Source organism: Pongo pygmaeus, chromosome 5 (assembly GCF_028885625.2).
Source record: "Pongo pygmaeus isolate AG05252 chromosome 5, NHGRI_mPonPyg2-v2.0_pri, whole genome shotgun sequence".
NCBI lineage: Eukaryota > Metazoa > Chordata > Mammalia > Primates > Hominidae > Pongo > Pongo pygmaeus.
This window is the reverse complement of record NC_072378.2, coordinates 107,799,521-107,812,689: the sequence shown is the minus strand read 5'-3', so window position 1 is coordinate 107,812,689 and position 13,169 is coordinate 107,799,521. Positions and strand designations below refer to the sequence as shown.

Sequence of the window (13,169 nt, the reverse complement as noted above, 5' to 3'; positions counted from 1 at the left end):
AGACTGCCTCACAGCTTTGCCACAGAACCTTCTGCTCACCACTTGTGTTTGGCAGGTGATTTCATGTATAAATCTGCTTTCTGCTCAAGGATGTCAATCTAGAGTTTCTGGGGACTGCTTAAGGCAAATTCGTAAATAATTTGGCTCTCTTAGTAATAAATGAGTGGCTCTGCACAGACTGTTGTTTTGACTTGGAGAGAAGTCTGCCCAGGATTCCATCTTAATGCACACGCTGATCTTCTGGCATGTCCTGAGCTTTAGTCCATCTGTTAGGGGCATTGTGCCCATTGCAGAGGTAGCCTGCCAACACCAGGCATCCTGAAATGAAGCAAGTAAATTCCATTCATTGATTGGTATAAAAAGTGCCATGGGGTGCTCAAAGCTGCCTAGTGTGTACCCATGTAACAGACAGTTTCATTTTAGACCATGCTTAGTTAATAAGAGAAACATTCATTCACTCCCTCAGAACATTTTATTAGTGGCCAAGTGCTGTGGCTCATGCCTGTGGTCCTAGGCTACTTGGGAAGCTGAGGTTGGAGGATCACTTGAGCCCAGGAGATTGAGGCTGCATTGAGCTATGATTGTACTACTGAACTCCAACTTGGTTGACACAGTGAGACCCTGTCTCAAAAAAAAAAAAGATAAAAATCATTTTATCAGCAAAATGCCTGTCTCAAATTTAATCTGCATCTGCATGGTAAACATTTCAGATCATTATTTATCAGATAAAATTTATTTAGGGCCGAGTGCAGTGGCTCATGCCTGTAATCCCAGCACTTTGTGGGGACGAGGTGGCTGGATCACCAGAGGTCAGGAGTTTGAGACCAGCCTGGCCAACATGGCAAAACCCCGTCTCTACTAAAAATACAAAATTGGCCGGGCATAGTGTCACATGCCTGTAATCCCACCACTCAGGAGGCTGAGGCAGGAGAATTGCTTGAACCCGGCAGGTGGAGGTTGCGGTAAGCCGAGATTGCGCCATTGCACTCCAGCCTGGGCAACAAGAGTGAAACTCTGTCTCAAAAATAAAAAAATTAGCCGGGCGTGGTGTCGGGTGCCTATAATCCCAGCTACTTGGGAGGCTGAGGCAGGAGAATTGCTTGAACCTGGGAGGTGGAGGTTGCAGTGAGCCAAGATTGTGCCATTGCATTCCAGCCTTGGTGACAGCGCGAGACTGTCTCAAACAAAACAAAACAAATGAACAGACAAAACTTATTTAGGATCTTTCTAACCTCTCTACCTGTCTACATTTCCATGTTTCTTACCTAAGTAACCTAACTACCAAACTACCCACTTAGTAATATTTGACTTACATGTTAGTGAAATTCATCTATTGTATTTAATGCGTTAAGAATGGTTAGGAATCTCACAAAAGAAAAACAATTTTGTCTAAAATGCAGATAATTCATAGAATATCTGTTTCACTTTTAACATGTGCCTCACTAGGCACAGGTGTAGTGCCATTGATTGATATTCACTGGCTTCTTAATAAATATTCTTTTTTTTTTTTTTTTTTTGAGCTGGAATTTTGCTCTTGTTGCCCAGGCTGGAGTGCAGTGAGTGGCGCAATCTCGGCTCACTGCAACCTCCACCTCCTGGGTGCAAGTGATTCTCCCACCTCAGCTCGAGTAGCTGGGATTGCAGGCATGTGCCACCACGCCCAGCTGATTTTGTATTTTTAGTAGAGATGGGGTTTCTCCATGTTGGTCAGGCTGGTCTTAAACTCCTGACCTCAGGTGATCCACCCGCCTTGGCCTCCCAAAGTGCTGGGATTACAGGTGTGAGCCACCATGGCTGACCCTTAATAAATATTCTTGAGTGAATCTCATTGTAATTAAATAGGCTGAGAGGTTGAAGGGAAAGGCATTCTCTAAGTGGGGAGGTAAAGAAGTGCATAATCTTTAACATAATACTGTGCTGCTTACATTCCCTACTTGTTGTAATGATGTTTCTGACAAATGTCAAAATGACTTAAAAAAGAGGTGTTATTGTACCTCATGTCACTAATAATGATAACTGCCACTTATACTGCATGTGCTAGGCTTTCTAACATATTTTTTATTTGTATTCTCTCAGATCATCTTTACAACATGGTCAGAAGTAGGCACTGATTGTTGAGAAGAAAATGAGATTTTTTAGGGAGGTGAAATAACCCAGGTTTCTGTGTCTTTAAAACAGATATTGTCAAACTGCAGTCTACAGGCCAGATCTGGCTCCCTTCCTGTTTTTATAAATGAGGCTTTATTGTAAATAAAGTTTTATTAGAACACAGCCACACTCACTTTTTTCATGCTGCAAGGGCAGATTTGAGTGGCCGCAACGGAGGTGTTAATATTCCACTTTGAGGCTGTTATGTATTTACACACATATGTTATGTATACAAATATGCCTACAGTGGTAGTCCTAACCCTTGGTTTAAGCAGAATTTAATTTTCTTGTTAAGTGCCGCTCATGTCACCGTGTACTTGTCATTTATTTATTAGACTTATTAATGTTGCAGTGCTTTATCTCCGAAGGTATTTAAACAGAAGAATTTTTAGTTGTGCTTAGTATAGTAGTGTTTGAAAGATAAACCAAATTTTAATCTATTTTTATAGTTAAAATTTTAGCAGCAATTTTAGTTTAATAACATAAATATGGGCCAGGCATGGTGGCTTATGCCTGTAATCCTAGCACTTTGGGAGGTCTAAATGGGAGGATAGCTTGAGCCCAGGAGTTGAAGACCAGCCAGGGCAACATAAATGAAATCCTGTTTCTACAAAAAGTACAAAAATTAGCCAGACGTTGTGGTGCATGCCTGTAGTCTCAGCTACTTGAGAAGCTGAGGTGGGAGGATCACTTGAGCCTGAGGCAGAGGTTGCAGTGAGGTGCGCTGAGATGGTGCCACTGCACTCCAGCCTGGGTGACAGAGTGAGATCCTGTCTCAACAAAAAACAAAACCAAAAAAACCCACATTTTCTAAAAGAAACTGTTTCAGTAAGATGATTTTTTAACCGTTTCGGACAGTTGAGAGTTTAGAATAGTACTATTTTGGTTAAATAAATATTTAGAACATCCTAGAGTTTATTTTGTTTTAAGCCGTAAAACATTTTTCTTTAAACTGTTTTAGAAAGATGCTTCCCTACCCAACTCTTAAACAGGTGTTACTAAGCAGGTGACTAAATAGTGAACTGAGGTGTGCTGTAATAGAGCAGTTGTTGCTGAATGCACGGAGGTTTGGTGCTTTCAGACTTCTTGGCCTTCTAAAATATGTATATATATGTACACATATATGTATGTGTATATACGTATATATATATATATTCCTTCCACTCCTACTTTGTGGCTTTTGCTTATTACTAGGTAATATTACTAAGATTATTTGCTACATGCTATTGTAATAGTTGTATATATTTAGAATAATGCTTGTTACTTAAGGTTAGTCAGGCTTTTTAATATGAAGGCCAATCAATAGGTTTTAAGGAGCTATTGAAATCCCTAAAATTGCATACAAAATGCTTTTAGGCAGTGGATCTACAAATGTTAAGAACTGCTTATTCTTTCAGTAAATATTCATTTGAACACCTATTTTGTACCAAGCAGTTTGTCAGTAAAGAGGATCTCTAAGATAAGAGAGGCCAAAATTATGTTCTTTCTAGTTCTTTCTGATTATTTATACTCCTCTTTTTTTTTTTTTTTTTTTGTTTCCAGGAAAAACAAGAATGGTGGTGGCTTTACATTGCAGATAGGAAGGAGCAGACATTAATATCCATGCCATATCATGTGTGTACGCTGAAAGATACAGAGGAGGTAACTATCAAGCAACATGATTTCAGTATTTAACAAGGCACAGGTGTCACCATCATGCTGCTTCATGTATCTTTCTTTTAAAAAGCAGTTTATCGTATTTAGCATATTGTATTCTATTTGTTGCCTGCATTTTGTAACTGTTCTCTATTTTGGGGGTAAGCTCATTGGAAATTTATAAATAATTGTTAAAGGTAGGCAACTTAGTCAAATGTTTTAAAAACTTGTTCTCAGTTTGTTTTGGGAGTTTTCACTGTTAGTGTCTAAGAACATATGCCTTTCCTCCTCCTCTCCAGAATTTAGTGATAGAATTTTTGTTCTTATTCGATTAGTGTTGAGTATTAGATCTTTTGTCTTGAAAAATCTAAGAACGGATGATATGGATTTCTTAAGTGGAATTTTTGATTATGTGGTATTCACTGTTAATGACATCAGTAAAGCAGCATTGTGATGAACATATTTACCCTTGGGAACTGCATTTTTGTTGTTGTTGTTTTTCATGATTTTTTTTGTGTTATTTTTTTCTAGGAAGAAGGTTCTGTCTGCCTGTACTTGGTGGACAAAAGCTTTTCAAGATAGCCCTATGATGTTGATTTTTAGTACATATTTTTTAACCCTTTATAATCGAGTGGTAAATGCATGAAATAGGTTAATAATAAATTTATAGAGGTAAATAATAAATTTATAGCATGTCATACATTTTGAATATCATTGCTAGTTGGAAAGGTGAAAAATAGCATCTTAGATCTTCATGTTATTTTTTCCTCTGATCTTTTTTTTTGAGACAGGGTCTGGCTGTGTCACCCAGGCTGGAGTGCAGTGGCACAATCTCAGCTCACTGTAACCTCCGCCTCCCGGGCTCTCCCACCTCAGCCTCCCAAATAGCTGGGACTACATACATGCACCACCACACCTGGCTAATTTTTGTATTTTTTGTTGAGACAGGGTTTACTCATGTTTTCCAGGCTGGTCTCAAACTCCTGAGCTCAAGAGGATCCGCCTGCTTTGGCCTCCCAAAGTGCTGGGATTACAGGCATGAGCCACTGTGCCTGGCCTCTCTGATCTTTTAAGTTTTAAAACCTATTGAAAAGTTACAAGCACAGTATCATGAAACCTCCCTAGATCCCCACCCATATTCACCAGTTGTTTACATTTAGCTGTTACTTGTTTTATCTTTCTTTCACTGTATATGTACATAAAAAACATGCACGTGTGTGTATTTTCCCCTGAACCATTTGAGGTACTTGTAGACATCATGGCATGACACCCCTAACTACTTGACATATATCCCTTAAGAACCAGGGCCTTGGGCTGGGTGCGGTGGCTCACACCTGTAATTCCAGCACTTTGGGAGGCCAAGGCGGGCAGATCACTTGAGCCCAGGAATTCAGCAGCAGTCTGGGCAACATGGTGAGACCCTGTCTCTTAAAAAAAAAAAACAAAAAATCCAGGACCTTCTCCATAGGCCTACTACTATGATTATACTCAGGAAATTTAACACTGATGTGGCATAATTATCTAATACGCAGTCTGTATTCAGATTTCCTCAGCAATTCCACTAATGTCTGTTACAGTTTTTGGTTTTATTTTAAAACTCAGGATCTAATCAAGGATCACATTGTAGCTGGGTGTGGTGACTTGTGCCTGTAGTGCCAGCCTAACTGAGGAGGCTGAGGCAGGAGGATCACTTGAGCCCATGAGGTTGAAGCTGCAGTGAGCCATGATCATGCCCCTGTATTTCAGCCTGGGCAACAGAGTGACATGTCTCGAAAGAAAGAAAAAAAGAGATTTTTACATTGTATTTGGTTGTCATGCCTCTTTAGTGTTGAATACTTTCTTGTCCTTGTCCTTGTTCTTTTTTTTTTTTGAGACAGAGTCTCTCTGTGTGGCCCAGGCTGGAGTGCAGTGGCGCGATCTCGGCTCACTGCAAGCTCCGCCTCCCGGGTTCACGCCATTCTCCTGCCTCAGCCTGCTGAGTAGCTGGGATTACAGACGCCCGCCACCACACCCGGCTAATTTTTTATATTTTTTTAGTAGAGACGGGGTTTCACCGTGTTAGCCATGATGGTCTCAATCTCCTGACCTTGTGATCCGCCCGCCTTGGCCTCCCAAAGTGCTGGGATTACAGGCATGAGCCACCACGCCCGGCCTCCTTGTTCCTTTTTAATCTTTGCATGCCGATGACATTTTTCAAGAATCCAGGCAAGGTGTTTTGTAGAATATCATTTAATACGAATTTGTCTCATTGGTTACTCATTATTCATCTTTGTGTTTTTGGCAAGCAAACTATGTTGGTGATGTAGTTCTTAGGTCAGAAGTACAGTATATGACTTTGCCCTATGTTGATGATATTAATTAAGGTTGCTCATTTAGTTACGGTTTTTCTCTATTGTAAAGGTATTTTTCTCCCCCTCTAATCTGTGGGGTGATATTTAGGCCCTGTGTGAATGTCCTATTCTCCAACAGTGTTTTACCCAGTCATTTTAAGCATACATTGATGATTCTTGTCTGAATCAATTTTTACTCTGCTCATTCTATTCAGTGTAGTTTTTATTTCTCTGAAGAGTGAAACTTAACCTTCAGTGTGTTTGAGTCATCTTTTTAATGTGTCTGTTTGTGACCATTGTTCACTTTTGTTGAGTCTTAAAAAATTGGTTTGGGATTTTTTTTTAATGTTAAGAAATCAGCCCTTTGTGATATGTGTTGCAAATATTTCTCCCCAGTTTGTTTTACTATTCTGGTTGTTTCTACCAGACAGAAATATAAATACCTATTTGTTTATCCATTTTCTTACTTATTTTTTGTAGTATGATTTAAAGAGTTTTTTTTTAATAGTTTCTAGGTTTGTGTTATAGTTAGGCCAAACTGAGATTAATTTAAGAAAAAAAGATTCCTTCATGATTTTTTCTAGTTTTTTTTTTAAACTGGCATATTTTAATATTTAATCTTGACTGTAAAATCTGGATTTTGGAGATTGGAGCAGATCACCGGAGCAGATCACCAGAGCATACAAATGTCATGTTTAAAAAATTGTTCTTCTTTTGTCCAAGTGGAATAGAAACTCTTGAGTTTGTTACTATTTGTATTTGAAGTTTATGATTTGATGATAAATAAAATATCTTCTTGACCTTTGGCATTGGGCATTTATTCTAGAAATAAGAAAATTTGGCAAGAAGTGTCTCCTATCTAGTGAAGTGTGTTGTTTTATTCCAACATTTCATTTACTTATGCTTTTATACCTACTTAATTTCTTCAAGGTGATAGCATAGAATTTGGTTGCTTTAAGTACTGCTTTCTTGAATTGTGGAGATACAAATTAACCTCATCAGTTCTGCATAATTTGATTTCCTCTTTGGGAGGTATTTATAATATGTAACATACATTTCGCTTTTTTTTATTATTGTTTATAAGGACTTTAGTAACATTTGTTTGGACTTTCTGTATCATCTGTGGAAAAAACCTGGCTGTTCAATACTGTGGTCTAGGAATTTTAGGGAGTGAGCTGTTTCCTCCCCATAATACAGATTTTTAAGTGCTGATTTTATCTTCTAGGTAGAGCTGAAGTTTCCTGCACCAGGCAAGCCTGGAAATTATCAGTATACTGTGTTTCTGAGATCAGACTCCTATATGGGTTTGGATCAGATTAAACCATTGAAGGTAAGAATAGTGACTCTTCAATAAATAAGAGTTTTCTGTATAAATGTTTAATATACTAGGAAAACATTTCAAGTTTTGAAATGTAGAGTTATGGAAGGAAAAATAAGTCATCTCATGCTTTATATATGATATACTTGGTGGACTACTCTTTCAATAATAAACTTAAGGTTTTAGGTTTTAAGGAGTATAACAGTTTAGAACATTGAATATAAATTACTTTAGGGATGCATTTTAATGTGCTGTACTTTATAAGGCCTCAGCAAATGGGTTCTTTTTTCTTTAGAAAGGCACTTTTTTTTTTTTAAACCACAGATTCTATTTGGAGTGTTTATTAATTTCTGAAACTAATTTATTTTTGTCATCTTAGAGCATACACTTCTGTAAGTATCATTTGCAGCACACTCTGATCTTTGTTTACAAATTCACTTGAGCTTTTTATAAAAGGTGTCCTATTATATTAGAGAGATGGTGCTAAAAGTATTATTGCACTATAAAGGGTAAAAGTAGCCAGTAAAGGCGAACCTCTTTTTTGTTCCATGAGGGTTCCATATTTCTTTTATTAACTGTAGAATTTTATATCACAAGTCTAGAGACTGCAAAATATCTCGGGTTTTTCTTCCTTAAAGCAGAAGGCTTCTGTTAAGATATGACTCAGTGTTCTTGCTCAAGAATCACAATTATTTTATGCCATAGAAATATAAATAGTATAACATATAGAATCAAAATATCAAACTGTATTAGAAATTTAACTGCATTTACATGTTGTTAAGTTTACTTGTTTTATTTCTGGGATGAAGTGTCTATTCTAAATGAATGAGTTGAATTTAGAATTGTGTCCATAAAAAACTATTTCTTTATAATTGCTGTGATCAAAGAAAACCTTTCGTTTACCAAGATTTCTTCCATTATTTCTCCCCAAATTTCTGATGTCTACATTTAATTCTTCTTTCTAGTTGGAAGTTCATGAGGCTAAGCCTGTGCCAGAAAATCACCCACAGTGGGATACAGCAATAGAGGGGGATGAAGACCAGGAGGACAGTGAGGGCTTTGAAGATAGCTTTGAAGAAGAAGAGGAGGAAGAGGAAGATGATGACTAAGCAGTACTCTGAATGGACCACAGTGTTTGCACATATTTGCAATTTTTTGCTGTTTTGGAAGTGTATCATAAACCAGAAACAGTACAGAACTGATGTTGAGGGAGGTGTAGTTTTTTTACTCTAGAAATGGGTGCATAATATAACTAGGCAGTGGCGGTGCCTTGGTACAACCTGAAAAATGTTAAGGCTTATTGAAACCTTTCAAGTAGAGGATGGTGCATTTATTTCATCTGCAAATGATAATAAATCCTTTGTTATTATAACTGTCCAGAAGTGTGGGCTATGTATTATCTGATCAGTCTATGGTCCCAGTAAAAGTAAAGATGCAGGAAACACAGTCTCTAAATGAGCGACTTTTCTTTGTTCAGCTTTAGTTTTAGCAGACACCACAAATATGTTTTAAGTAACATCGCTGAAGTTTATAATCTCTTGATAAGCTCTGTTGTTGACATTTTGCAGTGATACAAGACTGTAACAGCTCCACTCATAGATTTAAACTTTTATTTTTACTTATCTTGGTCATAAGTTGGCATTCTCTCACATTCCACATGATATAGAGGGCTACGTTTTGGAATTTTCCTTTTCTTAATTGCCCAGAATTATCAGACAGATTATAAAAATGGCTTTTAATGGCTTAAACCATTTCTAAACCTCTATCTTAGCAGATCAATGCAGGATCTAATTCTTTTGATAAGCTGTAGCTCTAAAAGTGATAGTGGGACCGTATGTTTTCTGATACTGGTGGCTTATGTTATTAAACCTTTTTTAAAAAAGGTTCACTCTAAAAGCTGAACTACATCCTTAGTTTTCAGTCTACTTGACTCTATCAGGAGCTTTTTAAGGAAAGTAAGTATAACATGCAAAGGAAACTTTTTTTGTATTCATTTTGGACTCCTGTCAATAAAAATAGAAGTTTGTTGACTCGTTTTATGTTTCAATGGTGTGTGTCTTTTTACTGTCAGGACATAAATAGGGCAATCCACTTCTTTATTTTTCAACTAAAAATTGAATAGTATTGTACATTACTGCTAAAGTGACTGCTATTTCTGTATACTATAGAAAAACCCAGGAGTGAGAGGGATTTCCCCTCATAGTACAACTGGAAGGATAGTGCTTGTAAAGAGTAGAGATGTGTACATGATGAATCTTTGAGGGAGGGTGGATATTTTTATTCCTAGATATGGAGGAAGCATAAGTCTGTAGTATTATAAAACTGATTGTAATAATCCTTTCCTATCAGAATCTCCATAGGTCAAAATATTGTTGGAATACTAAAATTTGCAACCTTGTTTACTTTAAAAGGTTGCCACTTCAGTGCAGGATACTACTGGCATCTTGTAACTGCAGTAGTTGGAAATAAAATTTGAAAATTAGCAAAACCATGAATGGTTTTTTTGGTTCTAAATTTAGGATGTAATATTTTCTATAAAATGGTGAAAGCAGTTTTTTTCTCTGTAACCTCAATCACCAGTTTAGTGAGAGCCTTTCTTGGCAGGCAGGAGGCAGTGTCACTGAGGATTTTTTTCATTTACTTCATTGTACAAGTAAGAGGGTGGGTTTAATTTTCAAATCAGGTTCTGCTATGAAGCACCGGTGTCTTGAGGCAGCTACTGATTACCTAAGTGTGGTGGCAGGGGGTGAGCCAGCTGGTGTCAAGTGAAAGGAGGGATTAGAGAAAACAGGTGTGGCACAAAGGCAAGGAAACTGAGCAGACAAGACACAACAATGTGTAGAATGCATATTTCCTAGTTTTCTTGAAAGATTTCAAGGAAAGTGTTTTTTTTCTAGTGGCTACTTTGCCTTAAAGAGGCTTTATAAGTTCATTCACACAGCTGGCTTCCCTGGTTTTAAGATTCTGGAGAGGATGATAACCTAGTAACTCACCACAGTGCTTAAAAAAAAAAAAAAAACTACCATCACCAGAAAATTCCACCAGTTTGTTTTCCTTTTCTCTTTGTGTGATGTGTATGTACTTCCCAACTAAGTAAAATAAAATTTCCTCTAGTGAGTACTTTAGGTAACCTCTTTCCATATGGCAGTAGTGAAAGAACTGAGCCTTCAGTTGATAGATCTTCTCTCCAGCAAGTCGCTAAACTCCACATCCCTTCGTTTTTCCTCTGGAATGAGAATAACAAACTTACCCTAGTTTGCATTTAATCTAATGGAAACTTGAGTGAAGTTTCAATTTTCTTCCTATAAAGAAACTGACATTTTGTCAACAATTGATGAGCCTATAAATCATAGTGTATAGGAAGTGAAATTGAAACAGTTAAATTATGTGATATTTTTCTCTAATTGGTAAAGTACCTATTAAAATACAGCTGTTCATGAGGAGACTTAGTTACCACAAATTGTAGCAGTTGTGTATTTTAGCATTATAATATTTGATTGAGGCCCTGAGGTGTTAGTTAATATCTCAATCTCAGAGTTAGATGTTCATGTCCTTTTTGAATTTTTTTAACATTTTTCATAATTTTTTTTTTTTTTAAAGTTAGGGAGCACATTGAGTGAAGTTCTCTGTGTAGAACAATACCTTCTGCTCTGCTTCTCCCAGCTTTCACTGAGGGCTGGAAAAGGACAGGCCTGTCCAGCTGTGCTGTCCCACTGTGTGTGGGGAAGCTCAGGCTCTGCTGGAAGCAGGGGGGCGTGGATGTCAAACAACTGATGTGGAAACAGGGAGGGAGAGATATAATGAGGCTCTCTAGGCACGTTATTTTTGACCACAAGTTTTGTTCAGTTTGCTTCAGCCAATCCATACCATATACTAGAATGTTCTGTAGTCACAATTCTTATTTCAAATGTAATTCAGCACCTTACATAATTTTTGAGGGGTTGTCATTCATCACATATTTACTGAGTTTCTATGTGCCAGGCTCTGTGATTGGATACTGGAGCTATCAAAATGAAAAAAATAGTGTTAAGAACTCACTCGCTGGTGTTAGAGCAGGTAGATGAGTGGCAATCCATTTAAATCCATTTGCCTTGGCCATTATTTGGAATGCCTTTTTTTTTTTTTTTTTTTTTTTTTTAGTCTACTGTCGGCAGAAGGATTATTTCTTTAGGGCTAGCTATCTAATTTGCTGGCCTTTTTTTCTCTCTTTCTCTTTTTCTTCTTGAGATGGAGTCTTGCTCTGTCCTCCAGGCTGGAGGAGTGCAGTGGCGTGATCTCAGCTCACTGCAACCTCCGCCTCCCAGCTTCAAGCGATTCTTCTGCCTCAGCCTCCTGAGTAGCTGGGACTGCAGGTGCATGCCACCACACACAGCTAATTTTTAAATTTTTAGTAGAGATGGAATTTTGCCACATTGTCCAGCCTGGTCTCGAACTCCTGGCCTCAAGTGATCAGCCCTCCTCAGCCTCCCAAAGTGCTGGCATTACAGGCATGAGCCACTGTGCCCAGCCTGTTGGGTTTTTTTGGGAAAAAAACAAAAACAACAAATCATCATCCTTTCCTTTAAAATGTTTTTTTTAAGAAACAATTTTCCCACAAATGGTCTGATTTAACTCCATGAAATCCTCTATTTAGACTGCCTTAAAGTGAAATAACTGTTGGTGAACCATAACGACATTTTACCAGCTGTGTAGTGATTAGTCCAAATATGTCTCAAGAAGTTAGCACCAAGCATTCTCATCCATTTAAACTTGATGCTAGTTTTGCTGTTTTGCAAAACTTAAAAGATGCGATCTTGTACACATTTCTGTAACCTGAGCTGAAAACCCAAATAACAATCATTGACATACTTAGGGCTAACGTTTCAGGTGGGGGTGTATACATCCCAGGGGTGTGGAGATGATCAATCCATTGAGGAAGTATTAAGATGATTATTTGTATTTAATCTCATCCTTTTAAATTTCTATTTTTGTGTGTTTTATAATGTACATAATATATTGTACAATTGTACACTTCTATTATTTATAAATAAACATTTATTGGTGCATTATTTTTTTTTTCTGATTTGGGTCCATGATCAAAACATTTGGGCACCACTGCTTTGTGGTATTGATAGGGTGACATTTGACACTCACCACCTGAGATCACAGAGTGATATACTCTGGAGTTGGTGGGTTGGCATTCACTGTGTCCAGCCCTACTGTAGCTCTCAAGAGCAAAGTGAGACTTTTATGAGATAGAGCTGAGTAGGTCTGGAGGTGGGATTGATAGGCAAGGGGAAGGTTCTGCACAGCGGTTGTCTGGAATGTAGGTGGCGCAGGTATGGAGCAGCAGTGCTGGGGCCGACTTGCTGGGACTTTGAGCAAATCACAGTCTGTTACTGGTCCTGGCAATCAGTGACTGCTGCAAATGGAAGGTGCGTGTGGGAAGGACTGGCCACTCTGTTCAGCACGAGGTTGTTTAGCGTTAACCTATCAGCCTGGGTACACAAAGGGAGCTGTAGCCCTCATACCTTACCCGAAGCACCTGAGGTTTACACTTTAACATCCGGATAATAGCAGCAATGGACTTCAGTGTGAACAGATTCCATTAAGAGTTAACTTCAAGCTATTTCTCTGTATTTTCCAGCCTCATTCCAGTAGAGGGCGATAGGGCTGTAATTTTCTTTAACAAAGAATGGTGTGTTTCGTTTGAGACTAAAAACCACGATTAAAGAAATGCTTTGTAATTTATTTCTATC

General features: G+C 38.0%; 1 protein-coding gene across 3 annotated transcripts in view; it reads left to right on the top strand.

The window, feature by feature from the left end:
* SEC63 (SEC63 homolog, protein translocation regulator) overlaps positions 1-9,466 on the top strand; it is an 82,761-nt gene extending 73,295 nt beyond the window's left edge. For 2 of the 3 annotated variants that reach the window (XM_054489975.2, XM_054489977.2), the window contains 3 exons: positions 3,691-3,789; positions 7,339-7,443; positions 8,397-9,466. In XM_054489975.2, coding sequence (XP_054345950.1) covers positions 3,691-3,789; positions 7,339-7,443; positions 8,397-8,540 — 348 coding nt within the window. In that variant the 3' untranslated portion in view covers positions 8,541-9,466. The remainder of the gene's footprint in view (positions 1-3,690; positions 3,790-7,338; positions 7,444-8,396) is intronic. The other variant, XM_063667049.1, reaches the window with a different exon arrangement.
* Positions 9,467-13,169: the final 3,703 nt, after the last annotated feature.